The 20164-nt window shown below is 38.9% G+C and overlaps 1 protein-coding gene across 4 annotated transcripts in view; it reads left to right on the top strand.

The window, feature by feature from the left end:
- Myo61F (unconventional myosin 61F) overlaps window positions 1-20164 on the top strand; it is a 748935-nt gene that overhangs the window by 534488 nt on the left and 194283 nt on the right. For all 4 annotated transcript variants that reach the window (XR_016546978.1, XM_090374260.1, XM_090374259.1 and 1 more), the window contains exons 18-19: window positions 1190-1295; window positions 17399-17630. Coding sequence is in view for 3 of the 4 variants with exons in the window: in XM_090374260.1 (XP_090230386.1) it covers window positions 1190-1295; window positions 17399-17630 (338 nt within the window). In the remaining variant the exon portion in view is untranslated. The remainder of the gene's footprint in view (window positions 1-1189; window positions 1296-17398; window positions 17631-20164) is intronic.

The following is a 20164-nucleotide window of genomic DNA, read 5'->3' as shown; positions in this document are numbered from 1 at the left end:
TATCCTTCTTAAAATGAGGCCTCCAGACTTGTATACAGTACTCAAGGTGGGGCCTGATCATTGCCTTCTATAAGGGGATAATCACCTCGTTATCCCTGCTAGAAAAATTCCTGTATCTCATTGACAAGACACTATGAGCTACTCTTGCAGACCATCTGCACTTCTCAGAAAACTTGACCTGCCTGCACAATTACCCCCAGGTCCTTTTCGTTCTCTCTCACTGTCAGTGTAGTACCATAGAGTTGATATGTCACTCTGGGGTTGCTGCTTCCCTTATGTAGTACTTTACATTTGTCAATGTTAAACTTAATTTGCCACCTCTCAGACCATATGCTCAACTTTTATAGATCCTGTTGCAACAACGTACTGTCATTAGTGTCCTTAACAACCCTACCAACCTTGGTATCATCTGCAAACTTGGACATTAAGCTTGATATACCATCATCAATATCATTTATAAATACAGAAAACAACAATGGACCCAATACTGAACCCTGAGAGACTCCACTAATAACAGTAGTCCACGATGAGCAGTGTCCATTGATTACCACTCACTGTCTTCTCCCACTCAACCATCCCTTTATCCATAGCAGCAATTTGCCTCTGCCACTCTGCTCCAATTTGTGCAGCAGTCTTCCATGTGCAATAGTTACAAAAGCCTTTCTAAGATCCAATATACGATATCAAAGTTATTCCCTGCGTCCAGTTCCTTTGTGACCACACCATAGTATCCAGTCAGATTGGTCAGACAAGACTTCCTTTCCAGTGCCTCCGTAGCCGATGGGCAGGAGTGGCAGCGCGTAGCACACGCTTCTTGATTAGACTGGGGATGCAGTCTAATACAGAGGATGCGAAAATGTCAGGGAATGACCACCACATATCTCCGGAGCAATATGGTCTTAGTTGCTAATGCTCCTAAAAACCAAATAACAACAACAGCAAGACTTTCCCTTAACAAAACCATGCTGTGTCTGAGCTATAACCGAAGTCTTGTGTAGATGATCCTGCAGTGCTATTTGTCAGAAATATAAAACTATGGAGAATTTTGTTTATAGCTGTGGTTTCAATCTACCAAAATTTCAAGCTTCAAAATATGAAAATTTTGTAGCTTTGCTTAAGGTATATTTTGTATGTGTAAAAATTATAAAGAATTGAAACATGTATATATTGCTCTTGATTCTTTTTATAGGCAGGAACCCAATTTAAAAACAGTCTTAACCAGTTAATGGAAATTCTTATGTCAAAGGAACCTTGGTACATTCGCTGTATTAAGCCTAATGATTTCAAGCAGCCAGGTAAAATATTTTTTAAATATTTGGGTAATTTTGCTTTATATTTCACTGATCTTTATATATGTTTTGTTCTTATAGGATTATATTTTAATCCTACTTTTCAAAAATTGAATTTCAGTTTTATTTGTTTCATTTTTTATAATTATAAGCAGAGTATTACAATATTATTATTATTATTATTATTATTAGCCATATGGTGCAAGAAAGCCTGAGGCTTATGCTGCACTGACCAAAAAAAATTTCCCTATTACCCTGAGCAGTAGCGTAGCTACCCTTTTTTGGGGTCAGAGGCAAAGAACACGTTTGGGCCCCTACTTAATTAATGAAAATTGCAAAAATAGGAGACAGCCAAAGACGCCGGGCCGGAGGCAATTGCCTTGCCTGCCTACATGGTAGCTATACCACTGACCCTGAGAGAGAGAGAGAGAGAGAGAGAGAGAGAGAGAGAGAGAGAGAGAGAGAGAAGTAGAAAGGAATCACCAATAAAGGGAAGAATTATGATATCCAGCTCAGGACCCTTGAGCTAATTAAACATTCATGTTAGCTATAGAATACTACTTATTTATAGCACAGGCAGTTAAAGTTGCAGAGTCTAGTGAAAAGCATTCGTTTCTTAAATTTTGAGGCTACCACAAATTTTGAGGTTGACCCATGATGCACTACTAATGTTTCAAATATCTCTGGAAAAAAAAAAAGAAAAAAGAAGTATAATAATATTTATGTGCAATGTTTTTCCATCCTCTCTCTCTCTCTCTCTCTCTCTCGTAAAAATAGAAAAGAAGAAATAATCTTAACCAGAACTCGTATAGGTCACACTCACCTCACACATCTCTATCTGCTTACAGGAAATGATCCTCCGCAGTGTGCACACTGCTCGCAACCACTTACAGTAAAACATATACTCCTTGAATGTAACTTGTTTAGCAATGCCCGATGAATGTCTTTTAGTTATATTTCAGATCTACAGCAACCTCTCTCTTTGAATAGCATAATAGGTAAAGAAACAAATCTCTCTGAAATCCTTTTATATATAAAACAAATAAAAATGTATGACCGTTTCTAACTGCTCACTGTGCAGTTATCATAAGTAACTCAATTAATTTGGAAGGTGCAATATGGCCTAAATAGCCCTTGTGCCAGAAAACACAAGAAGAAGAACAAGAAGAACAACAACAACTCTCTCTCCTCACATGTCTGTTTGACTGCTTGTGGCACATCATCAGTGGGAGGCTACTGCCATGAGAGAATAATGCATTTCACTAGGCTTTGCATCTGTTTCTACAGAGCTGCTCAAAGGGTGAAGGTGTGGTGGATGTGATATAGCCAGCATACCCCACACCAATGTGGGAAGCCTCAAATGACATTGGGAAGAAAATCCTGTGTTGTAAACTCTAAAATATGAGAAAATGCATTTTGCAGAATACTAGTTTTCAATGCAGAGATTGGATCTTTCAGGTTTTATTTATTTAGGCTTACATTCTTTTATTTCATTAGAATTATAATGAAATGTAAAATTACAATAAAAGTAAAATAAAGATAAATAATGGTAAATAAATGGAGGCAGTAAAGGTAAAATTACAATAACATGGTTGATATGCATTATTTAAAATTTATTTATTTACAGATTGTGTTGTGTTGTAAAACCATATTATACATATAACAATTGGATTTCAAATTTACAATTCACAAAATCCTCAAGATCTGCTAGTAACTTTGCTGTCAGTTCATAAGGTTCATTAAGGCTGGGAGAGTTTCAAGTCATTTAATGGCTTTCAAGTCAAAACATATTTATATATATATAAATACGTATTCCTGAATTTCTCTTCTGTATTTCTTGTCTTTTTCATGCATACAGTAATCGATCGACCTCAGTATCATTACTGTTGCTAGTGTATTAGCTGAGAAAATTCCTTTGCTGTTAGATTTGAAGGGATGAGATGAAGTGACAATGACTATTCAACAAATGTCTACTCTTTATTCTGGGTTCACTGATACAGCCACTCCTCGACTTATGTAAGGGTTGCTTTCCACAGAACTCTATGTAAGTCGAACATGTAAATAGAATAATTTATTCAATTTTTTTTATCTCATGCGCAGGAAAAATTACAAAAATTTCAAAATTATAAAATTACAAAAAAATGAGGAGACAGGCATAACATCAGAAAGTTTTACCTTTCGAGCATCATTGCCAGAATCAGCTGATAAGTACACCGCTGTGGAAGTTGAGAGCTGTGGAGATTTAGAAGGGGTTTTTTCCAACACATTACAAAATTTCTCTACAGCTGCAGAATCAGCACTGGTGATTCACCGCATACTTTAATGTTTTAGAAACCAGCACAATGCTTGAACCTATTAAACCACCCATTGCTTGCCAAGAACTTGGCTTGGGGTTCACCGCACTTGTCCTTTAATATCTTCATAAATATGTCTTTCTTTTGCTTGAATGGTCATTGGACTCAGGGGCACTTGCTTCTGAATCTGATTTTCCATCCATATTATTAATAGCTTTTCCATCTTTGATGCTGTTTTGTGATCGCTGTTGATCTTAAATGTGTTGATTCTTTAACATGTTCTTTTATACGCTCACTGTCCCTTAAAACAGTATTCACTGTTGAAGTAACAATGGTGTCTCTATAGCCAGGTGAGCAGGAGCAGCAGTGCGTAGCACATGCTTCTTGATTAGACTGGGGTTTGAGCCCATGACCACCAAATACGGAGGATGCAGAAAGGTCAGGGAATGACCACTGCATATCCCCGGAGCAATATGGCCTTAGTTGCTAATGCTCATAAAAACCAAACAATAACAACAAGTAGCGAGACATAATTTCATGCAATAGATGACAAGCTTTGTCCTGCTTTGTTCTTCTTAATTAATCATCTTCATTTCTAAATCAGTTTTGTTTTGTTTCCTAGCACTGCCAGCACTTGCACTTTCAGTTGGTCCCTTTCCCTTCGCCAATTGTAATAAGTAAATAGGAATGAAAAGAAGATTCTGAAAATTTATTTATGTTTTTTTTATATGATTGAAAATTTTAGTGTAGGGGAACTCATTCAAAATAATACCATAATGTAAAAACCCACGGAATTCCATTTATCGGTATTATCGCAAATTCAATAAGATCAAGTTTACTACCCGTTTTCAATAGATTGTGCTAACAGAAAAGCCCAATAAACTGGAAAGTGCAAATTGTTTTTATTGTTTTATGGTAGTGACCTCCAGAAATGTGTTTTAGAAAAATATCACAAAGGTTTTCAAAATTGATTTTATAACGGAACATATGATAATGATGAAAGTGTATTGCAATTTCCATTATACAAATGACCTTTTACAGAGATAAATAGCTTAGTTATATTGCAAAAATTTCAACTTCCGTGGTCTTGGGGTGCCTCCTTAGCCAGGTAGCCAGGAGCACCAGGGCGTAGCACACGCTTCTTGATTAGACCGGGGTTCGAGCCCATGTCCACCAAATACGGAGGATGCGGAAAGGTCAGAGAATGACCACCGCTTATTCCCTGAGCAATATGGCCTTAGTTGCTAATGCTCCTAAAAACCAAATAACAACAACTGTGGTCTTGTAACGAATTACCAAAAAAACCAGTGTGTTATTGGATTCATATTATGATATTTTCACGATACTTCTATTTATTCCTGCGGGATGCAAAATGCATTTCCATGATTTTTTTAAGTTTGCACCGTCTGGCAAAAACTTATGTAAAGTTGAATTTGCTTAAGTCAAGTATTATGTAAGCCGGGCGGGTGGCTGTATTCGATTTTGAGGTTGCATCCAATTTTCCTGTTATAAGTTTTGAGAGTGTCACGATATTTTTGACTGTTATCATATATGCTTACAGGACTGGAAATTGAGGTTTGCAAGAAGTATTGATCTTGAGATGGTAAGGAAGAGGCCACAGATCAGGTTCACCCATCTCAAGATCCAGTATTTCGTAGAGTATACCATTGACTGATGGCTCACAGGTGCTGATGACTATATTTTTGGGTGCATAAAGGGGGGGTTAGGTAGAAAGCATCTCTTGATGTATTCACACATTACCTTTTTATTTGCAGTGCCCATGATCTCCTGATGGTGCTGCCTACATTTTCCTCTTTATTTGCGTGAAGTAGTGATTGAATGTTTAATTCTCATCCCACATTAACCCTAGATATGTGTATACCTTTTGTTAACCTAATTATTAAACTAAAGCATCAGTTGCATCTCTCCTTAGATAGCTAGTTGTCAAAATTTACAGTAGACATCCTGATGCACAACCCATTTTTAATATATATGCATCATTTTGTACTTATTGCCAATCTTGTTAGTTTCTCTGAACACTCTTCAGAAGTTCTATATCTTTTTTTAGGTGTGGTCTCCAGACCTGAATATGTTACGCCAAATGTGTTTTAATCAGTGTTTTGTATGGAGATATAATAATATCCTTTTCCCTACTAGCAAAGGTCCTATGGTTGTGGAAGGACTATAATGTGAATAGCTGCCTATTTACACTGCATGAAAAATTTCATGTCAGATTTAATTTTAACACCTGAGTCTTTTTCATCTTGAACCATTTGTGGCTCCCCTTTCCCTAACATGACTGCAGGATTTCTGTTCTCCAAATATATTTGTTTGTTTAGTTGTCATTTTTCAGACCCTATATTCAAGTGATTCAAGCCCTTTTGATGCAACGGACCCTGTCTCAGATTGTAGCCACCCTTCCCACTTCAAAGCATCACCAAACTTTGATGGCTTACCTTGGATACCATCATCAGTTTCATTTATGAAAAGAAAAGAGGGGACACTACACTAATTAGCATTAGTAGAGGCATACGATGCAAGAATCAAGCTTATTCAGCATCAGCCAAAAAAAAAGAAAATCCTCGTATTTCACCCCTCCATTTGTTCAAAATGCCTGCCCAGCTCAGCTTTAAATTTATTTAGGCTATCAACTTCCACAACAAAAGATGGAAGTCTGTTCCACCAATCAACCACCCGCTGGCTAAAGGCAAACTTCCACACATCTATTCTACAACCATCTTTCCTCAATTTGAATCTATGCCCCCTGAGGTTCTTAATCTAAACAAGAGGAAGTTTGTTTGTTTGTTATTTGGTTTTTAGGAGCATTAGCAACTAAGGCCATATTGCTCCGGGAATATGCGGTGGTCATTCCCTGACCTTTCCGCATCCTCTGTATTTGGTGGTGACGGGCTCGAACCCCGGTCTAATCAAGAAGCGTGTGCTACACACTGCTGCTCCTTCCCACCTGGCCACGGAGGCGCCTATCAACAACAAGAGGACGAATCTCATCAGCATTCAGCTTGCTCAACCCATTCAAGGCCTTAAACATCTCATTCACCTCGCAGGTGCCTACTCTCCAGGTGCTGCAGTTTGCCTTTCTTGGTAAGAGCACCACTTTGTTCCCCCTCACCAATCTTGTTGCCTTTCTTTGTATTTGTTCTAGCAACTCTACAACCTTCCTAAACTGAGCCCTCCAGACCTGTACACAGTACTCTAGGTGTGACCTGACCATTGCCTTGTATAACGAGATAATTGTCTCCCTGTCGCTGCTAGCAAAATTCCTATATATCATTGACAAGACTCCATGACCTGCCCTGGCAGCCCTGGAAGTTTGCTGCACTGCTCAGCAAACTTCATATTTGACTGCACAATTACTGCCAGGTCTTTTTCACTTTCCACTTCCCTAAGTGTAGTACCACACAGTTGGTACATTTCTCTTGGGTTATTGCTACCCGTATGCAGTACTTTGCATTTGTCAATGTTAAACTTCAGTTGCCACTTCTCAGCCCATTTGCCCAACTTGTATAGATCTAGTTGGAGTAGCATACTGTCTTTACTGTCATTAACAATCCTGTCAAACTTTGTATCATCTGCAAACTTGGACATTAAACTTGATATCCCTTCATCAATATCATTGATAAATATACAAAACAACAATGGGGACCAACACCGAACCCTGGGGAACTCCACTAATAACAGCCGACCGAGCTAGCCGGGTGGGTAAAATGCCTGCCTGGCCAGCCAAAGGTCGCGGGTTTGAATCCTGACTCGGGCTTGGATCAGAGTACTGCAAAAACCTTGGGAGGTGCAATATGGCCACAGAAGCCGATGCGCCAACAACTAACTAAAACAAAAACAAACCACTAATAACATTTGTCCACGAAGAGCAGTGTCCATTGATTACCACTCTCTGTTGTCTCCCACTCAACCATCCTTTTATCCATTGTAGCAACTTACTCTTTAATGCCATACCTCTCCAATTTGTACAGCAGTCTTCCGTGCGCAACTGCATCAAAAGCTTTCCTGAACAGGAATGCAGTTATACTGAAGTCACATCATATATATGTTAAGGGATAATTTTGTCCAATCTGATTGGATACTATGACACAGTAACAAAGGAATTGGATGCAAAAAATAATTTTGATAATTTTGACATTATATATTTAGTTTTCAGAAAAACTTTCGATACTGTTGCACATGGAAGACCACTGTACAAATTGGAGCAGTGTGGCATTAAGGGAAAATTTCTGCTATAAATAAAGGGATGGTTGAGTGAGAGAAGAGACAGTGGTTATCAATAGGTATTGCTCTTCTTGAATTATGTTTTTATTGGAGTTTCCGAAATCAATTTAGGTCTACTGTTGATTTGTATATTTATTAATGATATTGATGAAAGCTTAATGTCTAAGTTTGCAGATGATACAAAGTTTGACAGGTTAGTTAATCACAGTAATCAAAGTATGCTAATGCAACAAGATCTAGATAAGTTAGGCAGACTGAGAAGTGCCAATTGTAGTTTAACATTGACAAATGCAAGGCAACCTTTGTTTTTGAAAAAGGCCTCTGAGTAATCATGTAGTCAGATATGAAGTTCCCTGACAGTGCAAACAGGCTTCCAGGTACAGATCATGGGATTTTGTTAATAATATACAGAAATTTTGCTAGAACGAAGGAGGTGATTATCCCATTGTATAAAGAAATGGTTAAGCCATGTCTTGAGTACTGCATACAGTTCTGGAAGCCTCATTTTAGAAAGTATGTGGATCTGTTTCATCAGGTGCAGAGATGGACATAAGGTTGGTGAGAGGAGCAAAAGAGTGCTTTTACTAGGGTAGGCTTCAGTTTGAAAATTTCAATGTCTGGAGATTAGGCAACTGTGTGGAGATGTGACTGAAGTGTTTTAGGCTTTGAATGGATTAATTAAGCTCACTGCTTGTAAAATCCTTCCTCTTGCAGAGATTAACTACATGAGGGGCATAAACTCAAATTAAGGAAGGACGGTTGCAGGTCAGTTTACAGAAATTTGCCTTCAGGTAGAGCATAGTTGTTTGTTGGAAGAAACTCTAGTGTTATAGAAGAGGGTAGTTTAAATAAATTCAAGGAAGAACTAGATAAACCTGTTAGAGAGGATGGACTGGTGAAATATGAAGTGAAGGCTATTTTTTTTTTGTCTGATGCTGTATAAGCTTTCCTTCTTGCATCATTTGCCATTACAACTACTGGTAATATTTCACTGAATTTGTATACACTATAATTGTAGAAATTTCAATCAGCAAATGCATCAATTGGCTTTAAAAAATAAAACTTGTTCATATTTTGCATTTTAAACTGTGTCCATGATCTAAGTTGATAAGATATACCAAAAATTTGTTCATATAAATTAAAGGGTGACATGGAAGCCTATGATAGATATAAGCTGGTCTGTAATGCGCTGAATGAAATTAGGCCTTTAGCACACTCCTACTCTCAAAATTGAGAGTAGAAGTGTGCTATAGGCCTAATGACTCTGATGAGTATAATAAGAAACTGTACAGCGAAATAGAGTAGTCCAGTAAATCTGAGAGTCTTATAATGGGGGATTTTAATTTCCCAGATATCGACTTGAATTTGTGGGCTGGTCACTCACACACTAGCAAGACTTTTGTGGATTTATTGGATTATTGTTTCCTACCTCAGCATGTTCGGGTGGCAACTAGAGGGTGCAATACTCTTGATCTGATTATCAGTAGTGATTCTTCATGCATTAAGAATCTGCAGATAAAGGAACCACTAGGTGGCAGCGATCACAGTGTGCTGAAGTGGAATTTACTCAAAGAGGTAACTACCATCAGGGATAAAGGGAAGGGTTATTGCTTTCGCAGAGGCGACTACAATGGTCTGAGACAGTATTTAAATTCTATACAGTGGGACCAACTGATAATGTTACCAACAGCAAATTCAAAATGGGAAGCATTCAAAGAACTTATCTTGGAAGTTACTAGGCTTTACATACCAACTAAGAAATATTGTTCAGGGTTTTGGCCTAAATGGATGTCAGATGCAACTTGACTTTCTCCAGTCCAACTTTCCTAACAGTGAGGTAATTTTCCTTGGTGATTTTAATGTTCATAACTCCAGCTGGCTTCCGTTTTCTAGTCACACCGATCCAGCAGGTCGAGATGCTGAGGCTTTTGCAATTACTAATGACCTAGCACAGATTGTTCATTTACCTACGAGAATACTGGACAATCCTAATCATACAGCCAATACGCTTGATCTTTTTCTCACAAACAATCCTTCTAAGTACACAGTCAAGTGAGAGGTCCTTTAGGCACTTCAGATCACAACTTGGTGATTGTCTCTTCTCCAATGGAACCTTTATCTCATGGCTATTCCCAACCTCGTGTTGTTTGGCATTACAAGAATGCAAAATGGGATGACTTGCGAGACTTCTTTTCTTCTTTTCCTTGGTCGGATTACTGTTTCAAAACTTCTGATGTCAACGTTTGCTCAGATTGTGTCAGTGAAATTATTCTTGCAGGAATGGAATCCACTTTAAAATCTCGTCCTTTATCTAAACCTTGGTTTTCCAATAAATGTGCTAAGGTTGTTCAAGAGAAGAACGTTGCATATCGTAATTGGCTTGTTTCTAATTCTTCAGTTTCGTTTTCTGCCTACACCAAAGCTTGCAACAATTGTAAAGCAGTTATTAATCAGTCCAAACTAGAGTTTGAACAGGCTAAGAGTAGAAAACTTGCTTCTTGCCCTAATGGTAGCCGAGCATTCTGGTCTCTTGCCAAAGCTATTGGCCGCAACTTTGCCCATCTCTGCTCCCACCTCTGTCCAAACCAGATGGTTCTGTTGTCACTTCAGCCAAGGATAAAGCTGACCTGCTAGCATCCCATTTTTCTTCCAGCTCATGTATTAATGATCTTGGTAAAACACCTCCCACCATTCCAAACACACTCCATTCAATGCCTCCTGTGGTCTTCCGCCAAAAGTTTGGTAATGATTGAAATCAGCTCTGGCGTGTAGTATTTTTTTTGGCTGGTTTATCCATGAAGATTTTGACGAGGTGTCTCCAATCCAGTTTAACCCCTGGCATGGTGCCGTGAAGGGTATTGTGTGGTCGTGGTACCTGCGTGTACCGGTGAACTGTACAATAAAGATCTTATTTATTTTCAAAAAAAAAAAAAGGATATCAGAAGGATTTTGATGAATCTTGATGCTAAGAAAGCTCCAGGGCCTGATGGTATTTGTCCACTTGTTCTCAAAACTTGTGCTCCTGAACTTACTCCTATTCTTTGCCACCTTTTTTCACCTTCTTATTCCAAAGGTGTTTTTCCTTCTGCTTGGAAATTTGCTCATATCCAGCCAGTTCCTAAAAAGGGTGACAAATCCCTCCCATCCAATTATCGTCCCATTGCAATTACATCTACTCTTTCTAAAGTAATGGAGAAATCAATTAACCGCCAACTGTTAAACTACCTAGAAACCTTCCGTCTGATCAACGATCGCCAGTATGGATTCCATCAGTGTCGATCCACTGGTGATATTCTGGCTTATGTTACCCATATATGGACTAATTCAATGGAAAGGTTCGGTGAAACACAAGTAGTTGCTCTCGACATCTCAAAGGCTTTTGATCGTGTTTGGCATAAAGGTCTTCTAAACAAGCTTCCATCTTATGGTTTGCCAACTGTTTTTAGTAATTGGTTATCCAGTTTTCTCTCTGATCGCTCACTGAAGGTGATGGTAGATGGCTCTCTGTCTTCTAACTTCTCCACTAATGCCGGTGTCCCCCAAGGTTCAGTTCTTTCCCCCACTCTTTTCCTCTTGTATATCAATGACCTTCTTCCATTGACTGGAAATCCTATCCATAGTTTTGCCGATGATAGCAGATTGCATTCAACTTTCCATTTTGAGAAACCTTGTCCTGCCCAATCAGCTTCAACTTCTTGAAAATTTGCTACCAATTCCTTAAATGCTGGTCTTCAGGTAATTCTCCAGTGGGGCAAAGACAACTTAGTTGATTTCAACCCTTCTAAAACTCAGTCTTGTCTTATATCTCGCAAAAAGGATTCTTCTGCTCCTATGCTTATCTTTAGTGACACTCCGATTTCTAGGCAAAATGATATATCTCTTTTGGGGATTACCTTGACTTCTAATCTCTCTTGGCACAAGCACATCACAAATATTGCTTCCTCTGCATCAAAAAAACTTGGTTTTCTCTTTCGCTCTCCGCGTTACTTTTCATCCAAACAGCTTTTCACTCTGTATAAATCGCAAATCCGCTCTGCCATGGAATATTGTTCCCACATCTGGGGTGGTGCCCCCAAAACCTCTCTCAGGCTTCTTGATTCCATTCAGAACAGGGCAGTTAGGTTAATTAATGATTCATCTCTAACAGAGTCTCTCCACTCGCTTTCTCATAGACGTACTGTTTCTGCTGCATGCCTCTTCTACAGATACTTCAATGGGCACTGTTCTTCTGAATTGGCTTCTATAATTCCTGCTCTCTCTTTCAAAACAGTCCGAACACGTGCTGCCACCAGCCAACATCCATTTACTGTCCAACTTCAAACCCACAGAACCAACTTTTCATCTTCCTCATTTATTCATTCAACTGCCGTTTTCTGGAACAACCTTCCTTCATATGTATTTCCTGAAAATTACAATCTACAGAAGTTCAAGTCCAACGTCAACAAATATCTTCTTTCGTCTTCTCAACCTCCAACCCAAGCACGGTACTAAGTTATATAGGTTCTAATACCTCTCGTGTTTGGGGTTCACATAAAAAAAAAAAAAAAAAAGAAGAAAAATGCATGGGATACATATAAATTAATGGGTAACATGGAAGCCTATGATAGATATAAGCTGGTCTGTAACCAATTCACAAAGGAGGATCAAATGTTGACACAAGTAATTATAGACCTGTGAGTTTAACTTCTGTTCCAAGAAAATTAATGGAGGCACTGGTTAAAGCACTGCAGGATCATCTAGACAAGACTTCGGTTATAGCTCGGACACAGCATGGTTTTGTTAAGGGAAAGTCTTGCCTGACCAATTTGATTGGATACTATGATGCAGTCACAAAAGAACGGGAGGCAGGGAATAACTTTGTTATTATATATTTGGATCTTAGAAAGGCTTTTGATACTGTTGCACATGGAAGACTGCTACACAAATTGGAGCAGTGTGGCATTGGAGGCAAATTGCTGCTATGGATAAAGGGATGGTTGCGGGGGAGAAGACAAGAGAATGGTAATCAATGGATACTCCTCATCGTGGACTAATGTTAGCATTAGCATTAGTAGAGGCATTTGATGCAAGAAAGCAAGCTTATGCAGCATCAGCCAAAAAAAAAAAAAAAAAAAAAAACCACTTCCACTTCACCCCTCTGTTCGTTCAAAATACCTGTCCAGCTGAGCCTTAAACTTATTTAGGCTATCAACCTCCACCACAAGGGATGGAAGTCTGTTCCACCAACCAACCACCCACTGGCTAAAGGAAATTTCCGCACGTCTATCCTACATCTGTCTTTCCTCAATTTGAATTTATGCCCTCTCTGGTGATTTTTCTGATCTAGAGGAAGAATCCCATCAGCATTGAGCATGCTTAAACCATTCAAGGCTTTATACACCTCTATCAGATCACCTCGCTGGTGCCTAGTCTCCAGACACTGTAATTTGCAAAACTTAAGCCTTTCTTCGTAAGAGCACCCCTTTTGTTCCATTCACTAATCTTGTTGCCCTTCTCTGTACTCGTTCCAGCAGCTCTACATCCTTCTTGAAATGAGGCCTCCAGACCTGTATACAGTACTCTATATACAGTGTGGCCTGACCTGTATACAGTGTGGCCTGACCATCGCCTTATACAATGGAATAAGGCGATGTTATTAGTGGAGTCCCTCAGGGTTCATTGTTGGGTCCATTATTGTTTTCTGTATTTATAAATGATATTGATGATGGTATATCAAGCTTAATGTCCAAGTTGGCAGATGATACAAAGGTTTGCAGGGTTGTTAAGGACACTACTGATGCTATGCTACTGCAACAGGATCTGTAAAGGTTGAGCCGATGGGCTGAGAGGTGGCAAATGAAGTTTAACATTGACAAATGTAAAGTACTACATATGGGAAACAGCAACCCCAGAGCAATGTATCAGCTCTGTGGTACTACACTGACAGTGGTAGAGAATGAAAAGGACCTGGGGGTAATTGTGCAGGCAGATATGAAGTTCTCTGAGCAGTTCAGATGGGCTAGAAGAGTAGCTCATGGTGTCTTGTCAATGATATACAGGATGTTTTCTAGCAGGGATAAGGAGGTGATTATTCCCTTGTATAAGGTAATGGTCAGGCCACACCTTGGCACCTTCGTAGCCAGTTGGGAAGGAGCAGCAGTGTATAGCACAAGCTTCTTGATTAGACCAAGCTTCGAATCTATCACCACCAAATACGGAGGATGCGGAAAGGTTAGGGAATGACCACCGCACATCCCCAGAGCAATATGGCCTTAGTTGCTAATGCTCCTAAAAACCAAATAACAAACAAACAAGCTATACCGTGAGTACTGTATACACGTCTGGAGGCCTCATTTCAAGAAGGATGTAGAGCTGCTGGAACAAGTACAGAGAAGAGCAACAAGATTAGTGAATGGAACAAAGGATTGCTCTTATGAAGAAAGGCTTAAGTTTTGCAAATTACAGTGTCTGGAGACTAGTTGATCTGATAGAGATGTATAAAGCCTTGAATTGTTATTGTTATTATTTGGTTTTTAGGAGCATTAGCAACTAAAGCCATATTGCTCCGGGATATGCGGCGGTCATTCCCTTACCTTTCCGCATCCTCCATATTTGGTGGTGACGGGCTCGAACCCCGGTCCAATCAAGAAGCGTGTGTGCTACGCACTGCTACTCCTTCCCACCTGGCTATGGAGGTGCCCCTTGAATGGTTTGAGCATGCTTAATGCCGATGGGATTCTTCCTCTTGCTCAGAATAATCACCTGAGAGGGCATAAATGCAAATTGAGGAAAGACAGATGTGCGGAAATTTGCCTTTAGCCAGCGGGTAGTTGGTTGGTGGAACAGACTTCCATCCTTTGTTGTGGAAGTTGATAGCCTAAATAAATTTAAGGCTCAGCTTGGCAGGTATTTCGAACGAACGGAGGGATGAAATGGAAGTGGTTTTTTTTTTTTTTTTTGGCTGAAGCTGGATAAGCTTGCTTTCTTGCATCATATGCCTCTACTAATGCTATTGCTAATAAGCTTGCTTTCTTGCATCATTTGCCACTGCAACTACTGGTAATATTTCACTGAATTAGTATCCACTATAATTGTAGAAATTTCAATCAGCAAATGCATCAATTGGGTTTCAAAAATAAAACTTGTTCATAATTTGCATTTTAAACTGTGTCCATGATCTAAGTTGATAAGTTATACTTAATGTATGAAAAGTCACATTGGATCATTAAGTCCTAACACACCATTATACTATATGCCTTAATATGCTCTGACACTAAACTTAAATAACTGATTGACTTTTATGAAATATAGTTGCAAGCAAACAATTTTTTTGTGGTCTATCATGGGAATAGAGAAGGTTCAAAACAGAAGTACATCTTTATAGTAATGAACTGAATGAAATGAGCAGAATAAAACAGAATCTGAAAAAAATGTATACCACTTTTACAGCCCACAAATAAATAATATTTTTTTCTTTTTTAGCTATAACCAATTAAAAATTATGGCTGAAACGAGACTAAACTTTGAAGTAAGGAAATTCATTCTAAAGTGCTACTGGAAGTAAGAGAATGTAGTGGAAGTGCAAAGATGTTTCAGAAGGGAGTTTGAAAGAGATCCACCGATGTGGCTCACCATTGCTCGCATTAGAGATAAGTTTGAAGTAGAAGGAACTGTTCAAGACATCCACAAGCATCGTTCCGGAAGACCACTGATATCCACAAGCCTTGTAACTGGTGCCGTTTATTTGAACCTGCTGCAAGATTCTGGCATGACACGCATTCACTAGATGTTTGTGGATGAGCAGGACTTTTATTTCCAGCAGGATGGAGCCCCCTCACCACTACCATCATGATGTAAGCACCTTTCTTGATGAAAATTTGCTGAACAGATGGATTGGGCAAAGAGGGAGCATTGAATATCCCCCTCATTCACCAGACCTCACACCATTGGACTTTTTCTTATGGGGATACCTAAAAGATAATGTTTATCATGCAAAACCGGTGACAATCAATGAAATGGAAGCAGCCATTGAAAGAGAATGTGCCCATATTCCAAATGAATTGTTTCATGATGTTTGCAACTCTGTAGAACTACGTTGTCATCAGTGTCTGCACCAGAATGGCTACCAGTTTGAACACTTACGATAGCTCAAAATAATTACACATCTGTCCTCTTTAACTCGAATTATAAATCTTGGATGTATCTGAATTGAAACTGTATTAATAAATATTCAGAGTGTGTATACATTTTTTGAGATGCCCTATATGTATTTATAATATGATGAGTAAGTTAACTTGTGCTTCACAATCATTAAATAAATACTCTTTATTGTACAGTGAGAAAAATGAATACTGTTGTTGTACATGCCCTTCAAAGCCAGGTCAGGAGTTAACCAGGACCATTATTTCATTATACAAGGAAGACATGACTATTCAACAAGGAAGATATTTATGAGCATTAAGAATCTGGACACAATACATAATGTTGGTATTCAAAAGGGGATGGCAGTTTAGAGGTGTTTCAACTCATAATTTTTGCTCATTTATGAAAAAAATTCATTTTTTATTCCATATATTTTTCCTCCAGTGGATTAATTATATTGTTTAATGAAATAGTTTGAAAGCTATGTTTTGTAGTTAGTAGAAGTGTACAAAAGATTATTCACTTTAAGTTTATGAATTAATCTTGCCTGAACCAAGAAGTTTATTTATTTTTTGTTACTGTCTATATATATATATATACACACACACACAGGGTGATTCACTACCAGTGCAACAAACTTGCAGGAGGTGTAGGGGGCACAAAGACGAATCAGAATCACATAGCATTGCAGGGTCCGAAATGCCTTCGTCATGCAGTAGAGGACGTTGAACGGGAGGTCGCGTGAACAGCGATCCCGCTGGAAGTCAGCATTTGCGAACCGTTTCTGTTGAAGAAACCAAGTAGCAAAAGTCCTCCAGAGTGTATAATCCGCAGGCTCCAATGATTGGACGCGCTGCAGATGGTATGAACTAATTTGGTTTGTTGACAGTATCCTCCATACAGTGGATTGGGAAATACCCAATTGTTGGCCTATCGCTCGAGTACTCGTACTCGGATTGCCTTCTGCAAGACGTAGGAAATTCTCATTGTCTGGCATCCTCGTCGTTCGCTCTCGATTCATGGTACCTCTCATGAAACAACCAGTCTCACATAACCTTCTGTGCACATGTGCGAAAATCGTATGATGAGGAGCACACCTGTGTGGGAAACGTTCCTGGTACAAGTGCAGAGCGGTGCGCCCATTACAGTCTGCAGCTCTATACGCGAGGTGCATGTCGGCCAGTTCAACGTTTGAATACTCATCCATCTTACTGCCTCGGGAACCGGTTCGCAAATGCTGACTTCCAGCGGGATCACTGTTCACGCGACCTCCTGTTCAATGTCCTCTACCGCACGACGAAAGCATTTTGGACCCTGCAATGCTATGTGATTCCGATTTGTCTTTGTGCCCCCTACACCTCCTGCAAGTTTGTCGCACTGGTAGTGAATCACCCTGTATATATAAAATTTTTTCTCTTCTTTTCATTATATTTTTGTTTTTACTTATTTTAGCTGTATTTGATGAGAAAATAGTTGGACATCAAGTAAAATATTTGGGTTTGATGGAAAATTTGAGAGTTCGACGTGCAGGTTTTGCATATCGCAGGCCATATGAAGTTTTTCTAAAGAGATACAAATGTCTCTGCCCTGCAACATGGCCTCATTATCCTGGCAATGCAAAAAATGGTGTTTCCGAACTTGTTAAATACCTTCGCTATCAACATGATGATTACAGAATGGGAAAGTAAGTATTTTTAAATATAAACTTTTAAATTAATATTTTCAAATCACTTCTCTTTTTTTTTTTTTTTTTTTTTTGTCTACTAGTATTCGTACAGATGGCACAGATGCCATTACTTGGCAGTTGGTGCCTACACATAGTAAATTAAAAATACATATTAATATTAATAGTGTGATTGATACAAGGAAGGATTAACAAAAAAAAAAAAAAAAAATCCTGCCCATCTCCTCTAATAATTTTTCTAGTGATTCCTTAAATTCATTCAAACTACCCACTTTCACAATGCCAAATGGAAGTTTGTTCCAAGAATCAGCTACCCTCTAATCGAAAGAAAAAATTTCTGGCTGCCTATCCTGCACCCATCCTTACCCAGTTTATGCTCCCGAGGTATGTGCATGTCTGAGCAAGAGGATGCCATCAACACTTTGATCAGAAATCCTCTCAGGTGCCTAGTTTCCTGATGCTGCAATTTGAAGAAATGAAGTTTTTCTAGGTAAGACTATGTTTTGTTCCCCTCACTAAGCGTGTTGCTCTTCTATGCACCTGTTCCAACAGATCACACCAGGCACTGCTTTTGCCTCCCTGTGGTGGGCTAGAAACCTTGCAGAAAAGTTAATTTGCCACAGGCTGATAGGAGCAAATATTGACTATACCAGTACTTCTTCAAATGGACCCACCGACTCATCACACTGTAGAGAACAAGAAGATCATAACCTGTATCTTTCTTTTGTCCAAAGGCAAAAAAAGGATACAGATCAGAATGTCTGCCCTCACTTCTTGATTATACACTCAGTGAATGATCAGCAAGTGAGCTCTCTCCTTTTCTGATCAAGAAATGTTTGGAGAATACTGCTGGCTCACAGAAAATGGTTTGCTGACTAAAATCAGGAGATCTACATTGTTGAAATAATGCTATACAGGCACTATGAACAATTGCTTAAATTGACATTTGGAGGAATTCTCATACAAGTGTCCCTTCATGCCACCATAAACTATTCAAAAGGAGTGATAACAGAATGGATCTTCTACATGTATCTAATGAATATGTTACACAGGAATTCTTGGATCAAAACATCATTCAGGCTAAGAGAATCCTAGATGAAAGAGATGTGACTGATTAGTTCCAACCAGAAATATTGTACTAACATTTAACTTGCCAAATCCACCAGCTTCTGTAAAAGCAGGATGTCTGAACTGTGATGTCGGATCATATATATATCAAACTGTTAGATGCTCCAAATGTCAGAAATTTGGGCATTCATTGTCAGTATGTTGAGGGACAGCAGTAAGTGCTTTGTTTGGATCCACAACACACCTATACTGAATATTCTGCACAGTCTTTACAGTGTCCCAACTGTAGAGGCAATCACCCCCACCTATTCCAAAGATTGAAACATGAAAAGGAGAAAAAATTATGCAGAAATACAAAACTGGGAATAAAGTTACTTACCTGGTGCAAAGAAACAAATATCACAAATTACAGTATCACATATATATGCCCAACAACACAAACATATAATTACTACCATTACCATTGCAGTTGAAACCAATGATTCAGTTTCTCCCAACATCTCTCTATCTGCTTGGGCTTGCTCAATGCTACCTTCAACACTAAAGTCATCTTCACTACCAACTTCCAATTAAGGCATCAACACACTAGTTACAATTCCATAAGACATGTCCCCTACTTTGCAGCCAACCACAAATACTAAATATCCAGTCCCCATTCACATGAATATAGATAAAAAGAAGTCTTGGATAAACCAGTCTTAGAAATACATGCTGAGGAAGAAATGGACATTTTTTTTTTTATTAAAAAAAAAAAAAAAAATGGACAGTCATCCATATTTTCCCAAAAAGGAAAAAAGCCCAAATGATACAAGCTGCAGACCACTTTTCACTAAAAGACAGATTAGCATTAGCATTAGTAGAGGCATATGATGCAAGAAAGCAAGCTTATTCAGCATCAGCCAAAAAAAAAAAAAAAAAAACACACACACACCACTCCCATTTCACCCCTCCGTTCGTTCGAAATACCTGTCCAGTTGAGCTTTAAATTTGTTTAGGCTATCAACTTCAACAACAAATGATGGAAGTCGGTTCCACCAACCAACCACCCGCTGGCCAAAGGCAAATTTCTGCACATCTAACCGACATCCGTCCTTCCTCAATTTGAATTTATGCCCTCTGAGGTGATTATTCTGAGCAAGATGAAGAATCCCATTGGCATTGAGCATGCTCAAACCATTCAAAGCCTTATACACCTCTATCAGATCACCTCGCCGGTGCCTAGTCTCCAGACTCTGTAATTTGCAAAACTTAAGCCTTTCTTCGTAAGAGCAACCCTTTGTTCCATTCACTAATCTTGTTGCCCTTCTCTGTACCCGTTCCAGCAGCTCTACATCCTTCTTGAAATGAGGCCTCCAGACCTGTATACAGTACTCAAGATGTGGCCTAACCATTGCCTTATACAAGGGAATAATCACCTCCTTATCCCTGCTAGAAAAATTCCTGTATATCATTGACAAGACACCATG

The sequence above is a fragment of the Mastigoproctus giganteus genome, chromosome 5 (genome assembly GCF_048544385.1).
Source record: "Mastigoproctus giganteus isolate SK-2022 chromosome 5, ASM4854438v1, whole genome shotgun sequence".
Lineage (NCBI taxonomy): Eukaryota > Metazoa > Arthropoda > Arachnida > Uropygi > Thelyphonidae > Mastigoproctus > Mastigoproctus giganteus.
This window is presented reverse-complemented; position numbering and strand designations above follow the sequence as displayed.